Here is a 15573-nt window from a genome sequence, read left to right on the forward strand (position 1 = left end):
CCAGCTGCAATAACACGTGCAGAGCAGTGGATTGTAGAGGAAACTCCTCGCCAAAACACATCTATACAAGACTTTCAGGTGATGGGATGGAAAAGCAGAAGAGGATCAGAGGACACGAGAGCTCTGGAGATGCAGAAAGGATGCTACAGACACTGCTGCTGAGGAGCAGTGTGATATACCTGTTCAGAAGAGACGATGGGAGGGAGCGTTCTGACCTGTGAGCTCGGTCAGTTTTGTTCTCAACAAAAAGTGTTTTGGTAATTTGTAAATATGCACATACTCAGAGCAGCCTAGCAAGGGTAGCTAACCTGATCTGGAAAACAGCCAAGACAAGGCGCTGTAGTGTAACTGTTAGGCATATCAGACAAAGTCAGCCACAGGAGAAAAACCTCCTCATGCATTCTCCATGAGGGCTGTACACCAGGCTGCTTTTCCTCACTGTGAAAAAAAAAAGAAAAATAACCTTTTTTTTTTTTTTAACTGAAAACATAGCTCTAGAGAAAAGTAAGTGATCACCACACAAGCAAAAAGCCCCAGAAAGTAAATAAAGATTCAATCTGAAACACTAGCACATTAATTTGCCCATAGGACAAAACAAATGAAAGAGAATACCGAATACCAATGTTACTAGGTTGTGTTTTTGTGTTTATGTAATTCACCTAATAAACCTTCACATAGGCTTTATTAGAGGCTGTAAATAGTGTAGAACTTTCAGGAAGAAAAACTATCCACAAAACACATTTTGTAAGTTTAGGAACAGGTCTGCTTCTCATTTGCTTTTTCATCCTTTTTCCCCTCCCCTACCATCCTCCTCTCCAAGGCTACTAAGGGCATTAAAATTGTAACAGGATCTGTGTTAGGACTCTCATACCTCTTACTTCCCCACCTGGAGTTATACAGCTCTGAACTATTCTGCAGCAGTGAAATTATACTGACAAGAATGAGGTGGCGCAGGAAATATAGAGGTGTATCAAACCCTTTGAAAGGGAAAAGCAGAATTTGAGTGGGCCTACATCAGTCCTAAGCCACACAGCGACATTTTTATGTACAAAATTGTTGAAAAGATGAATAAAGAACAAAACTTTTTCACTAGTACATGTTGGAAAAGAGAGGTGAGATTCATAGCCAGCAACTGTTAAAATTACAAATCCCAGATGGCGGATTATAGAGTAGAATTGGAAACCTCACTGTTAGCTGACAAACTGCAGTATCTATTACTCCACAAATTCCATTAAAACCATCACAATCAGGTTTTAAGAACATTTATTTGTTGTTTTATTAAATGCAGAAAAACACACTAATTTTATCAGAAAAAGATGCCCAATTTATCTTCAACGTCTCTCTCACCTATGGCCAAAGCTATAGCACGGAATCAAACCTAAGCTTAATTTGGTTTCTGAAAATTGCCTAACACTACATCATAAAGAGCTCTTATATATAGCCCAAATATTTGATGGCTCAAACTATCCTTTTGTCCTTTTGATGCTGTATTCATATTTTTAATTCAAAATCAGTCAAGTAGATGATTTAGCTGTATAAGTACATCCTGACACCATGACTTCTATTTCCACGATTAAGACACTTGAGGAAGCAAAAATAAGTTTTTTCTATAAGGCAGACCTTAACAAGCATCAAAATATCTAAGTATATAACATTTTTCTATTTCGTACACAAATCCTGGAAGATTTGCAACATAAAATACTAGAAACTATCACATTGTGGATTTGGGCGGATGGCTGCTTTTCCAAGTGTCAGTAAGTTGAAACCCAGCCCAGTCTTGCAGTTCCCATTCGGGTTCTCTGATGTACTTTAAAAATATATATATGTGAAAAAAAAATTCATGATGGTTACTCACACTCACTCTCTTTATGTGGACAGTGCTTTAAATATATATATATATATAAGTATAAATGCTGACCTAACTTTGCTGCCCTTTTGAAAAACAGTATCACCCTGACACTAAGATGAAGCATAGAGACTGCATCTCAAAACATTTTTTGGTTAAAGAAGCCAAGCACGAAGAATCTATATATTGAGCTCAACTCCTACTTTCTGCTGCTGTACTTTTTAGAAAATGAAGCCAGGAACATCTCACCAAGACAAGAGGCTCAAATGTACAGGAAGATGAAGACTGACTTCTCACTTCTCAGTACATTTTTTGGAGCACTTGTTTACCTCAGAACTTCATTTGCAATTTCTCTGTGTCAGCAAGAATACTTCAAGACACAAACAAATATAAATAAATAAAATAAGGAATCGTCTCTTCAGTGCAGCATGAGAATTTAGTAAGAAAAATCACTGCTGTTGTGTTATTCCTCCTTTCACCACTGGTGAATACGGCTAAAGACTTTTGCTGTGCCCAAGTAAATTTTAATCACAAGACAGGTAACTCGCTGTGTTATCCCTCGAAGCTCTGCTTGCAATTAGCAAATCAAATGAGGGCTCGCACATCAGAAATCTTGTCTGCACTCCAAGGTCTCCTGGTTAAAGGAGAGATTTCCTTTCTTGCCTTATGTCCTTAAAGCATCACAGCTACAACACTACTGGTGTGCCAGAAACCAGACTCCTAGAAAGAGCATTGAATTGTGTCTTTAGAACTTCAGGATGAGCCAAGGGTGGAAAGCTAAATGTTATTTTTAATAACCAAGGGGGAAATAAAGATATTTTCTGAACTCAGGACTGAAGCACCTGCACATTGCTCCATCATTAAACTCAAATTCCTAGGACTCTTGTGCAATGATGCCACGTACACAAGTTCTGTCTAAGATTTTGCTGCAAGGTATGTGTAGTAGAGAAAGCTCTGAGCAAGGGTCAGAAGTTCCCCAGACACAAGTCTCATCCAGCTCAGAAAGGAAAACTGTGTTTTTCATGCAACTCTACTGTTTCTCCTGTGCAGTAACTGAAACCTTTTGCAGAGGACTGTACTGATGAAACTGGAGTATTTGATATTATGTTAATGAATGAGCCAGATGAGATCTATTAGTCTCCTCATAAGCTCCAAACCTCAAGAGCAAAATTTTGATAAGCTCTTTTCTCAACTCTCCCCCACTCTAACACGATTGACATCCAAAACTGCAAAGTGAACATTAGGCAGGCAATGCAGCATTCACAGCTTGATAACCTCCTCTGGAAATTCAGGCAAGGAAAATCTTAATCCAATCTCACCCTCCCATTGCCCTCCCTAAAAAACAAATTCATTTTAAAAAGAAAAAAGAGCAGCCGGGACAAGCAACCCACAGCTGTTAGAGATCCCAAAATGAACAGCAGATTTTTTGCAAAGCAAGACAGTCAGTGCTACAAAACACTGTATTCATGCCAGCTCTGGCCAAGGTTTCATGACAAATTGGGCAGCTTGCACGCAGAGTAACTCTGGAGCTGATGAAGCAGAATAGCTCCAGGCTACTTCGCTCTCCCTGTGCTGCTTCCCGTCTCACTGTCGCTCCGTGAGGGAGCGAGCGGCACAACCTGCATTGCGTATTCAGAGCACAGGGATCAAACAGCTCCTGCTCGGCTACCGCAAGGCTCAGTGCTACCTGTTATTCCCACTTTGCCCCATGCAAGATATTTTAAAGCCTTAGAATTCACAATTTTCCACTGTTCTTGGTGACTAAAAACATGTTGAAGAGACCATCAGCAACCAGGCATTTTTTTCTAAACACAGGAGACAGAACATAAACTTAAATCAAATTTGTCAGGCTGCATCACAACTGAGCATCTATCAAGAAATACTGGTATGTCCCAGTGCTGAAGAAAAAGCCTTACAAAATACCACAAACTACTTACTGTGCTGCTCACCATCCCAAATACCTATCCTGAAGAATTACATGTGAAAATAAACTTTAAAACAGCTTTTTTTCCCCCTGTGTCTAAACCCCAGTGCAGTTATCGCTGCTGGACAAACAAATGCATTGGCAAACCTGGAAGCGCGCGTTCCTGAGCACATCAGAATGGGATCAAGCCAACCCCATTGGGCCTTTTGGGAAAGCCACCGTCTGTAAAGAATCATCAAGAAACTGCTAGTAGTAAAAAAGCTTTCTCACCTCTAGGGAAAAAATGAATAAAATAAACATCCGTCAGCATGCAAAATAAGATACTGCCTGTTAATATGACCAGCAGGAAATCATGGGAGGTTTAAAGATCTGTTTTATAGATAGGAGTCAAAAGAAGCTAGATACCTAAATGTTCTGGGGAAAAAAAACTCCATTTTAATCTCTAGTTTTGAATGTATCCTCCCAAATCCAACCTGTGCTCTAGCGCTTTGGGGGCAGTCCCAAGCCCACTCGGAGCCAGGCTCTCCTGCAGCTCAGAGGGGCAGCAGCCCCCAACCGCCCACGCTTTCCAACCAGCAGCTGTGGCCTGCATGGGCTCTCCCTGCCAAGGGCATCCGGTCGCTCCTTGGGATCCCTTCCATGTGCCCCTCCTGTCCTGTGGAGGAACAAGGGCAGGAGATGCTGTGTGCGAGGCCCAGAGGAATGCAAGCACCAAGGAAGCAGCTACAGCACCTTTATGCAGGAGGTGGTAATTACAAGCACGTTACCATTTTTGGTGCACAAAAATAATGACAAAGGAACCCTAGAAAACTGCCAGGCATTAATTAAATACATGTCATTGCATGAGTCTTCTGCATCTGGCCGAGCAGACCTCTCCAACAGCACGAGACTGAGGCAAAGTCAATCCTCCTCTGGAAACATCTCCAGAACTCCCTAACCAGCCAGGAAAAACTAACTCCCTGCCCTTGGGAAGGATTAGCAGCTTAGCTGACCCTTGCTCACTACCGCCTTAAATGCCATCAATCAGTCAATGGAAATTCCCAGAGCAGTCCGGGTCCTGCACCACCACCTCCCCTGTGTAGCATCACCTCCCTCCAAGCAGCAGGAAAGGTCGGTGCAGGTGCAAGTTACAGCATTGTCACCCGGCCCCTCTAGCCAGCTCTGCTAAACAGATTTACAGCTGCATTTCTCCTCCCATCTCAGCATTTACTGACCTAAATATGAAGTAGCAAACAGCATCACATGTAACATGCAGCAGGAACTGTAAACAGCTAGAGAGAATTATTAAAAGATAATGATTGCAGACCCTGAAAAGGTCCTGGACTCTCAGGCTGATTTCTTTGTTGTTGGTTACTTTCTAACTCACCAGCAAGACTACCAGGAAGTTTGGAAGTTAAGTTGTTACCAATAGTTACACTCATTGCAATCAGTGCTACGTAAAAGCATGGTCACCGTCAAGCTATTTGATTAGCCTCTAACATGGATTAATGAGGATCCAAGTTTGTGCATCCTCTCTAGACACATGCAAATTTGCAAATTAAGAATTCTAGTACAGTGCCTTTAATAAAGAAACAAAGATTAAAGGGTAAGTTCTTGAGAATCAGGATTTGTTAATGCAACAGTCAGGCAAATGTAATGACATATTGAGAACAGGAAAAACTGAAGTCCTGCAAGCACAAGAGAAGACCCAGAGACACTCCATGAGGTCACACGATACTCAAGAGCCACAGGTTCAGCAAACCTTTCTGTACTTCAAGGAGGAATCCAGTTCTGTCAGTACATTGACAAGATGCCAGCAACAATGGTTTAGCTACATGTGGCATTGCTTTAACAAATATTTCTTTTTTTTTTTTTTCCTAACAAATATACGCTTTAACAAATATACTTTTTCTAGTAGTTTATCTGGAGAAAAAAAAAAGCCTCAAAGAACCATGCTAATTTTGACTTTAAAAACTGCTGTTTGCTTCTCACATGTCCACCAGTAAATTCCTAATGTTTACCAATATTTATGAAGGGCAAAGAATCACCAGTGTCTATTTAAATGTTTTACCTCTGTAAACAGAAGAGGAGGACAGAATTGGTGGCGCACATGTTACCAGCCCACTGTTTCATCAGGTCACCTCATAAGTGACTTGCAAGGTAAAAGCACAGCTGGATCCTTCCTGCAAAGAGTCTTGTCACCTACAGATAAATTCCGGGTAAGGTTTCTCTTTATCACACCACTGATTTATACTTTTGTAAGGGCCAGCTTTCCTCACATCATTTTTAGTCTCTGACCTCCCTCCTTTTCATTCTCTCCAGCCCATTCTCCCCTTTCCCACACTGCAGCATCCAACCTTTTTCCCATGATGGGACAGGCTGTCTCCAGAGGACAGAGTCGCCCTCCCCCATCTCACCCGTTTATCCTTTCCCTTTCTTGTACACACCAATCCTTACCCCAAATCAAAAAGAAGCTTGAAAGCTCTACTATTATACCTCATGGCCACAGAACAAACCCAGTGGGCAAAAGAAATACAAAACACATTGGGAAATCAAGAACACACAAGTCCTCCACTTACAGCAGAACAAGGGATGCTAAGAATTTGGTTAAAGTCACCAACCCTGCTGCCTTTTCAGAAAGTGTCTACCTCCTGAGGAAAAAGAATGGCTTAACTTAGGAATTTTTCAGTGCTGACCACACACCAAGAGTATCATAAAAATGCAGAAAAATCAGCACACAAATTTGTCAACTGACTGCATGCATATTAAGCATGCTTGACCATCTCCTAACTTATAACTGTGAAATACTAATATTTCTTCAATTTTTTTGCTGGAGCAATCTAGAAACACTAATGATTCATAACAGCAGTAATATTTTATTCAAAACTCTTTTTAGTGTCACTTTTTTCAATTTTTGCAATTCCAACTCCACTTTAAGAACAGAATAAATTGTTTTTGACTTTTTGAGTATGCTACTTAAAGATATGAAAACAAGAAGTATCATATCAAAACTAATTATGAATGCTTTAAATAGCCAAATATTTACTCCAAAAATTCATTAAAACATGCAAAATATCTTTTAAAGCTGTGCATTCCTTTTTTCTGCAACGAAGTAATGTGCAATAACTAGGACAACAGACACTTAAGGGGAGACAGTTTCTCCTGCTGATTTAATACCTGGCCTGTGAGATCTTGACAAACCACTGATGCCCACCGCAGTGCCTCTAAAGGTCTACTCTTTTTTTAGGAGCAGGGTAGCTGGGAGCAGAGAGAGGAGCTTTTTTATTTACTTTATTTTTAAGAACACCCTATGACACCTGCCATTCAACACTCTCTTTTTATTTCTCTTTTCTTTCACTCCTTATTTCTGGGTTTTTTATTCTTTGCTCTCAACATTTAATTCACCATCTTATTATTTATTCAGCACACTAGTAAAAATTATATTACTTATCAGCCTTGGACTGTCAAGAGCTTGGCATGGATAAGGAACCACTCTCCTATCTGCAAGGACAGCGTCAATAATGTGTGCACATTTCCCTTCAAACTCACTGGTTATCCCGACGCTACAAGATAACACACTGACTTGAGTACGTACCACTTCAGAGAGAGGGGGGAAAAAAAAAATCAGGGGAAGAGGAGGAATCTAGTCCCAGGTCAAGATCTGAGTTTTATTTCCATAACTAATATGAAGAAAATTGTTACTTGCTGTACATTACAGCAGAAATAAATATTTTGATAAGTCTGATCTGTTTCTTTATGCCTGCCAGGTCTTTTCTCATTAAAGCTGTAATAAACGTACACTGTATGAAAGGTGCTATTTTCCTGTATGTGGGCTATGCTGCATTTTTGTTGCTTTTCCTCAAGCTGAACTGGAATTTCAACGTTTTTAACTCACATATTAAATTGCTTTTAACTGACGGTTCTTCGAGCAAATAGACCACACCACTACGTTTAGACTGCAGGCTACACAAATACAGAGCAAAGTACGTATGAAACCGGCAATAATTCACTTTATGAATCTACTAGGTCATCTGCATTAACTGAACAAGCCTATGTAGGTTCTTGACACTTCCCACCACTTTTGGGACCTGAGCAACTTGCACAAAAATCTCTAGCAGTCACGTGACGAGTTAGAAAGATTGATTTGTGTTATAAGGCTCAAAATCAGACCCCTAAAAACACAGTAATTTGCCTGCTGATGAAGATGCACTTCATGGCTAACCAAGCCCTGAGTTAAAATTCTTCCAGGGTTCTCATCAGGGTAGGAATTACATCTTCTCCTACATTTTCTAGAATTTATCAAGAACAAACAAACAAAGCTCTTGTCTTTTCTGCTTTTGCCCCTTATCAGCAAAACTCCAGAGCAGCATCCAATTTTCTTTGCTGTTTCGATGGGTGACCCCAGGCAGGGACAGAGCTCCTGACACAAGGCTCTCTGCAGTGATGTAAGATATACAGAATTAGTCTTCCGTTACTCCTCCTGCTTAGAGCACAAATTATATGTCAATTCAGACAAATTAATTTAACAAAGAAAACAACTTCTGCTGTTAGCATTCAAAGAAGCGCCATAAGCAACAAAAGCATTTTTGAGCATTAAAAGCAAACACTGTATTTAACCCAAGTTATCCTGAGGTAAAATACTCTATGAACAAAAGATATTGGTGTTTCATTACAAAACTACATTTGTCGAGATTACCACACATTTACAGCCTGAAGTTTTACCTGAGAGAAAAACTTAAGTGTCTTATCTTCACTTAGTTTTTTACCTCAAGACAGAACTATCATTCTACAGGTTAAAAAAAAAAAAAAAAGTAGAAAGTAAAAAGTAGAAAGTAAAAAAAAAAAGTAGAAAGTAAAAAGTAGAAAGTAGATACAAAAGCTCACATTTTAGCAATTAAAAAATAAATTAAATTGTTAAAAATGGTCAAAAGAAAAAAGAAGATGAAGAAAGAGATAGGACACAAAGGAAGAGTACAACTTGGAGCCTAGGGTCAAACCTGGATCCTTATGCTCACTTCCCTAGAGCTAGGCACACCACAGAGAAGGATAAGTCCCTATAGGCACATGAGACAAACACAGCAGCTGATCATTCAGCAACATGAAAGAAACATGAAAACCTGAAGGTGAAAGGAAGGAGAAAACAGGCACAAAAAGAAAAACCCAAGGAATTCAGGAAGGCATCCCTGTAAAAAGATGACACATTAAGAAATGGAAAGAACATGCCAGACTTCTGGTGCGGGAAAGAGAAGCCTATTTAAAGCAAGAGGCCAGGAGACAACATTAGAGTTAAAACTGAATTGGTCCTTTAGAAAGGCAGCAGACAAAAAGTCTCCTCTTGATAACTCCTTTATGTAGTCTCTTCCATGTCCATTCTTGGAGAAAGGAACCCAGACATTCAACTGTCTCTAAAATGCCGTCTCTGGAGTCTGTCTGCAGCACCTCCAGCTCCCATGTACCTACAGCACCCAGTCTGTACCTTGTATTACAGCACTGATACTCCATTAAGTCATTCCTCGACTTGAATTTCTGTTGCTGCTATATAGAGGACCAACAGCATTACCAACCACTACTATAATATAGACTGGGTTATAGTTCAAAAATAGGAGAAATCCCTTTTACCAGGGCAAGAAAATGTACAGAAATGTATTTCCTGCTAGCAGCTAAGCCTTCTTTGTCGTATTACCTCAGAGACCATTTCTCTTTGGACATCTCATCTCTGCTCATTTCATAAACATTTGAGATATCTTCTCACTTACATTTAGCTTAATTCTATTGCTTCTCCAAAGAAAGTCACTAAGCAGCTATACATGAATTTTGCTCAACAATTTTGTTTTGGGGTTTTAAATGTTATTAGTGAATTTGGATATACTACAATTATAACTCTATTTGAGCTAAAGCAGATTTATCATGTGTTGTATTACATTAAAAAAGGATGCATTACATCAGTATCTCCCAAAAGTATAGGTTGATTGCATAATCTCCCTCTGAATAGCAGAGGCACAAATAAAGTAGAAAGAAAAAATCAATTCTAGCCTTATAATACACAGTAATTGTCAGTAACAGAACAGCAGCAAACCGCAGAGTCTTCATTTTCAGCTTCACCAGGCTCAAAGAGAGGATACTTTGGAGGGCACCAACATTCTTCTCTGGGAAGAACAAAAGTCTGAAGGCTGCATTATGAACATGAAAGAGACTGTGCATTTCTGCTGCTGCCTTCCTGCAATTATTTTTTTTGCACTAGAGTTAATTTTAACATATTAAGCAGTTAATGGCAATTCAGAGGAAGAAGCTCTGCTCTTCAAGTCATTTGTTCTTTGTCCTAACTCACTAACGAAATCCAGTCAGTCACTTTACTACTGTAGACAATGTTCAGACTTTGATCAGGTTTTTCCTCTAAACCGATCATATTATCACCTCAGGCTCTATCTACTCTGTGCCAAATAGCCCAGCTCCACAGCTTGTATTTTTTTTTTCAGGTGCCCTGCCTCAAATTTACTTAGCTAGCATTCCTAGCAGTTTGAGAGAAGCTTTGCACCTGTATCACCACCTTACGACATACAATTTTCAACTAAATGCTACCATAACCCATTTGCTGTTTTTTTCTAGATGTTTTCTAGACCTCTGCCTGCAATTCTTAGTTTAGTTTGAGGAGTTTTGCCACACACTTAGTTCACGCTTACAGTCAGGGTGGGAGATCAAGATTCTTTACTAGCTGCCTATTGAAAACAGTTTTCACACAACTCTTCAGCATGCTTCCAGTAGAAGCTGGTGTGAAGGAATAAATACAAACTAATTAGAAAAAAAAATGTGAACAGCATTTACGGCAACCTCTGAACTGTTTGGTAAATATTTGTTCTTAAGAAATTGTTAAATAAAAGGGACTAAAGGCAGGAAAAGGTTTTGTAGCTTCTTGGAACAGACAAAGTCAGAGGCTTGGGAGTTTGGAGCAAAGACACTTACTTTGACTTTAGGTTGAAAAAACACAACAAATCACAATTCTAGGTTTCTGGTACAACTACTTAGATACTGAAATTTATAAATAAATCAATTTTAAGGATCGCATTAGAGAAACTCAAATGCTTTTCTCCACTCCATCATCATCTTTCTATCTAGTAGATGGGGTGAATGACATGCAAATAAATAACTTAATTTTTAAACTACTCTCAGCAGAGAATCCTGTCTGCATTAGCTACAAACTACACCACATCTTATATTTACACTTGCATCAAACAAAACCATAATATTAAAAATCAAACAAGAAGAAAATGAACAATCCCAAGCTGCTGACACTCCTGCCAGTCCCAGGACAACTCTATTTGAACTAATTAATGAAGAATTGGACTCTCAAAAGGACAAGTTCAAAACAATTGAAAAAGCTAGAAATCCTTTTTATTACATAACTTGTTTGACTGATCCCAAATCAAAACACTGGTCGAATGCCAAACTGGAGAAAAAGACTAAGGGAACATAATTCCTTTTGTTTTCCTTTAGTGTTCAAAATTGAAAAAATAAATAGTGTCTAACCCAATTTTTGGCTTGCACAGGCAACTGCACCACTACAACCACTTCACAGGCCACTGCAAAATGGTAAAAGTGCCGAAATAAAAACACACAAGCTGAATTTAGAATTACCACATTTTAGAAGACTCCTTACAACTGACCACCTCAGGATCTAGCAAGACCTACAGGTATTGGAAATAGATAAATCAGCACATCCAAAGCTATTCCAGAAGATAAAAAAACAGAGCAACATGCTATGTATATTAAAACACCTATAAGCGTTCCATAATGATGATAGCATTTATGATTTTGTATACTAGATAAATAATTACCTGGAAGTGAATCTCTGCTCATACACTTCTCAGAACAACTCTGAGTAGAGCCTGGGACCTGCCCACAGAACAGACAACAATATCCTTTTCAAATATCTGCCGTGTTTTCCAAAACAAATACTTTCATAGAAAGGACTTAAGTGTCTCTGCAAAGAACACCTAAAAAAGGGGAGCAAGTACAAAAACACAGCCCTGCCTATTCGAGTCTGCAGAACTTGGAACAACCATGGCTTGGTACGGTGTGAAAGACAGCAAGGGTCCATGTACCATCTACTGAAGTGGTCTTTCTGTTAATGCAACAAGTGGACAACAGTAGAGAGGGCAACTGCTGCTTCCTTCTAACCCAGCCAAGAAAGCTAGAGGAACTCAAGCAGGACCCAGCAAAATGTATGAACACACGCTAAACCACTGACGAGCAATCAGCAAAATGCATCTTGAACAAATACAACCACCTCTACAAACATGAATTTGCCCTGCAAATTGTACACACACCAGTTTCACACACTTCTGCTGAACTAGTGATGTCTCCTTTCCCACAGCCATTTGCTTTAACACCTCGGCTCCCTTCCATTAGCGTATGCAACAAGACCTAAAGCAAAGCACAGAGTCAATACTCTTGTCCTGTGCCCAATCCTTCTTCCCACATCTCAGGCTTCACAGCTCGAAAACACATAATATTAACACTGTTCACCTGCCTCACACCATCAAATGCTCCAAACTAAAACCAGTGCATCCTGGCAGCAGGATATTATAACAGTTATCTGGCTTGCATATTTATTCAGCACTTCCCTCTCTGTTTTTGTTTGTTCATTTTGTTTTTTTGTTTGTTTGTTTTGCTTATTTGTTTTTTCTTTTCCTTCTTAAACTTTTTTTTTTCTTAAAAAAATCACCCGCCCTTGCTCTTACAGTGACTAGTCCAAGACACTGCATATCCTAGACTGCAACCAATTCTCAAATTTGTCAATAATTTAATCTCTTCTGAAAATCCAATGGTACTTTCTGGACCTAAGTTCCTTCCAAGCAAGTATCTGTGTATATTGCAACACTGTCATATTTCAGCACAATTCTTTATAAATCGCATTCTCTCTTCTTATAAGGCCAACATTCACAAGAGAATGAGGTTTTGTAGCTCCAGACAAGAAGACAGTAACACAGCAGCTGATGGTCATGAAGGTCAGCAGTAACAGGAAAAGCACAGACACTGGACTGGAAGAAAAGAAAGGAGACGTAAGGAACAGGGGTTTGTGTTAGTTCTGCTAACTATGTGCCTAGCTCTGCACAGTGTAAACTCCACCTGAATTCGAGGGTCAAGATGTATTGGGATAAAAGAGAAATTGTTTCAATTAAAAGCAAAAACAACAACAATGACAACAAAAAAAGAGCTAGCAGCTCTACAATAGATGTAAATATCTTCTGAATAGCTAATACTGTACAATTTTCTGTCTGTTATCAAAAAGAAATGACTGTCAAGAGAAGGGAAATAAAACAGCTCTTACAGAGTGGACACATTGTAGCTTGGTCACTTCTTAAGGTCTTCTTGCTCTACTACTACAAAAGAAAGTTCGTTATTTTAAGAGGAATAAAGGCAAACGGGGAAAGTGACTGCTCCAAACAAATGAGACTTGCATGCTTCTCCACGAGCAGTGCTGAAGCAGTTGTAAGCACCTCTGTGAAACCCTAGGGTAATTCTATCAGGGCAACTGGGAACACGTGCACGATTGTTTCCAACCAAGTTTGCAGCTTCTTTATAGAAAATTCTTTTAGATTTTCAAGAAGCAGCTCAGAAACCGTGCTCAGTCAAGGAGCACTACAGCAGTACAGAAAACACGCAGATGACAACGTGCCCAAAACACAACTTCTTCTTCAATTCTCTGGTACGATTCCCAGTTTCCACCTTTGTTCAACAATCGTCTTCTCACCACGTCCGATGTCTCTTTGCACCTTTGACATTTCCTCTGCAAATGAGCGCACCCGCCAACCCCGGGCCTCTCCTCCGCGGCAGGAACACCCCGCAGAGCGAGGTGCCCTCACCTTTCATTTTGACAGTGGGAGAGTTGGGTCCGGCCGATTGCTTCCTCCATCCTCTCCAGTTTTGGCACAGGCTCTCCGCCTCGGAGATGAAGGAACAAAGAGAGTCTTCTTCAAAGCGGTCGGAGTCTTCAAAGGAAAACCTCTCGCCGTCCTCCCACTCCGCGAACATGAGTTCCATCACATCCAGCTGACCAGAAGGGGAAAAAACAAGAACAAACGCAGCGCTGCTCGCTGGGGCAGGTGGAGGGACTCGAGGGCTCCTGAACGCTTAAAAATTCAGCTCCTTTCGGCTCCCTGCGCTGCAGCAGCGGGAGGAGCGGCGCGCGAGCGGGCGAAGCGGGAAGGCAGCGCACGAACGAGGGAACCTTGTAAAAAAGCCCAGCAGGAGAGTTCTTTAAAAAGTTAAAAACCAGGAGCGCGCGCGGCGGCTCCGGGGCTGCCGCTCCGCTCCGGGGGCGGCCCCGCCACCAGGGGGCGGCCGCGAGCGGGGGGAGCGCGCGCGCGGGCGGGGGTCGCACGGGGGCGGCCCCGGCCGCTCCGCTCCGCGCGGGGCCGCGGCGGCTCCTCAGCGGCGGCGGGGGGGCGCGGGCCGCGGCTCGAGCCCCATGGGGGGAGGAGGGGGCGGCGGGGGGCGGCTCGGGCCGCGGGCGGCGCGGGCGGCCCCGCCTCTCGCCGGGCGGCTGCGGCGCGGCTCTAGGTGCCCATGGCGCGCGGCGCCTCGCGCGCGGCCCGGCGGCGGCTGCTCGCGGTCCCGGCGGCGGCGGCGGGGCCCCTGCCCGGCGCGGGCACTAAGATGGCGCTGCGCCTCCCAGCTTCACCTGCGCTCCCCCCCCGCCAGCTGAGCCCCACTTCCGCCCGCGCTGCTTCCGCCTTCCGCCGCCCAACGGCCGCGCGGACTGCAGCTCCCGGCAGGCCTGCCCGCCCGGGCGCGCCGCGGGGCAGGCCGGGAGCTGGCGCGGCGCGGGGCACGCTGGGGGCTGTAGTCCCGCCCGGCTCCGTAACGCGGCGCCGCTTGGGGCTCCCGCGGGGAGGGGGCCTGGGGCCCGGCCCGGGCCTCCACCGGGGCAGCCACTGCGGCTTCGGGCAGCGAGGCCAGGGCAGCCCCACGCTTCCCCCCCAGCCACCACAGCGCCGTGCAGAGGAGTAGCACTGAAACACGCTACAGCAGCAGCCGTTTTTTTAAAAAAGACTATGTGTATATTATATAGACACACATTCATATACACCTACGTACACCACAGTTAGGGAAGAAGACTGAGAGTAGGACACACAGGGAAGAAGAGCTGAGGCGAGAGCTGTGTCCCAGCCAGGGCACGAGCCGTGCTCCAAAATGGCGGGGAGGCTGCGCTGCTCCAAGGCCGGGAAGGGCGCGGGGCTGCAGTGCAGGCTGGGACAGCCAGGGGCCTGCAGGGCAAGAGGGGCCCAGGGTGGCAGGACAGGAGGCAGCACTGAAATTAAAATGGAGAAATGACCCCCTGGTGTGGCTGTCCTGTGCATTAACTGGAGGCCATTTGGCGCCTCGCCAGTTAGGGACCAAAACTTTCAAGTAAAAGCCCTACTTTTATAGGGATAAAAGGTTTCAATAACAATATTGTTATCAGGATCAAAGGTAGCCATAAAGCAAAGTTGTAACATCAGTTATCGCCCTAAGGAATTCCTTTTCATATTATACTTGCAATTAAAGCAGAAATTTTTAATGTATGCTTAATTTCAGGACCTAGTTAATGATCCCATTATCAGAGAAGACTTGTAAAGTAACTAATGGTAAGTTTCCACTTTAAGACAGAATTAGGTTTCAACCTGAGAACCACAGACTAGAGCTACATCTGCTTTCCCCTATTTGTAAGGGGGAAAAGAACGAGCAGTAGAAGAAAAGTGGTCCTAGAGCTGAGGAGAAGCTGAACTACCATGTCCTCCATCTTAATTCACTGTAGTCCTTGATCATAAAGGAATCCATGTTA

At 42.5% G+C, this 15573-nt stretch overlaps 1 protein-coding gene across 4 annotated transcripts in view; it reads right to left on the reverse strand.

Moving 5' to 3' along the window:
- Positions 1 to 14022, reverse strand: part of ZSWIM8 (zinc finger SWIM-type containing 8) — a 54461-nt gene extending 40439 nt beyond the window's left edge. For all 4 annotated transcript variants that reach the window (XM_088526399.1, XM_088526398.1, XM_088526397.1 and 1 more), the window contains exon 1: positions 13613 to 14022. In XM_088526399.1, coding sequence (XP_088382525.1) covers positions 13613 to 13790 — 178 coding nt within the window. In that variant the 5' untranslated portion in view covers positions 13791 to 14022. The remainder of the gene's footprint in view (positions 1 to 13612) is intronic.
- Between the last annotated feature and the right edge of the window lie 1551 nt (positions 14023 to 15573).

The sequence above is a fragment of the Tinamus guttatus genome, unplaced genomic scaffold, assembly GCF_059628265.1.
Source record: "Tinamus guttatus ecotype Peru unplaced genomic scaffold, ASM5962826v1 Tinamus_guttatus_pri_ptg000246l, whole genome shotgun sequence".
NCBI classification, from domain to species: domain Eukaryota; kingdom Metazoa; phylum Chordata; class Aves; order Tinamiformes; family Tinamidae; genus Tinamus; species Tinamus guttatus.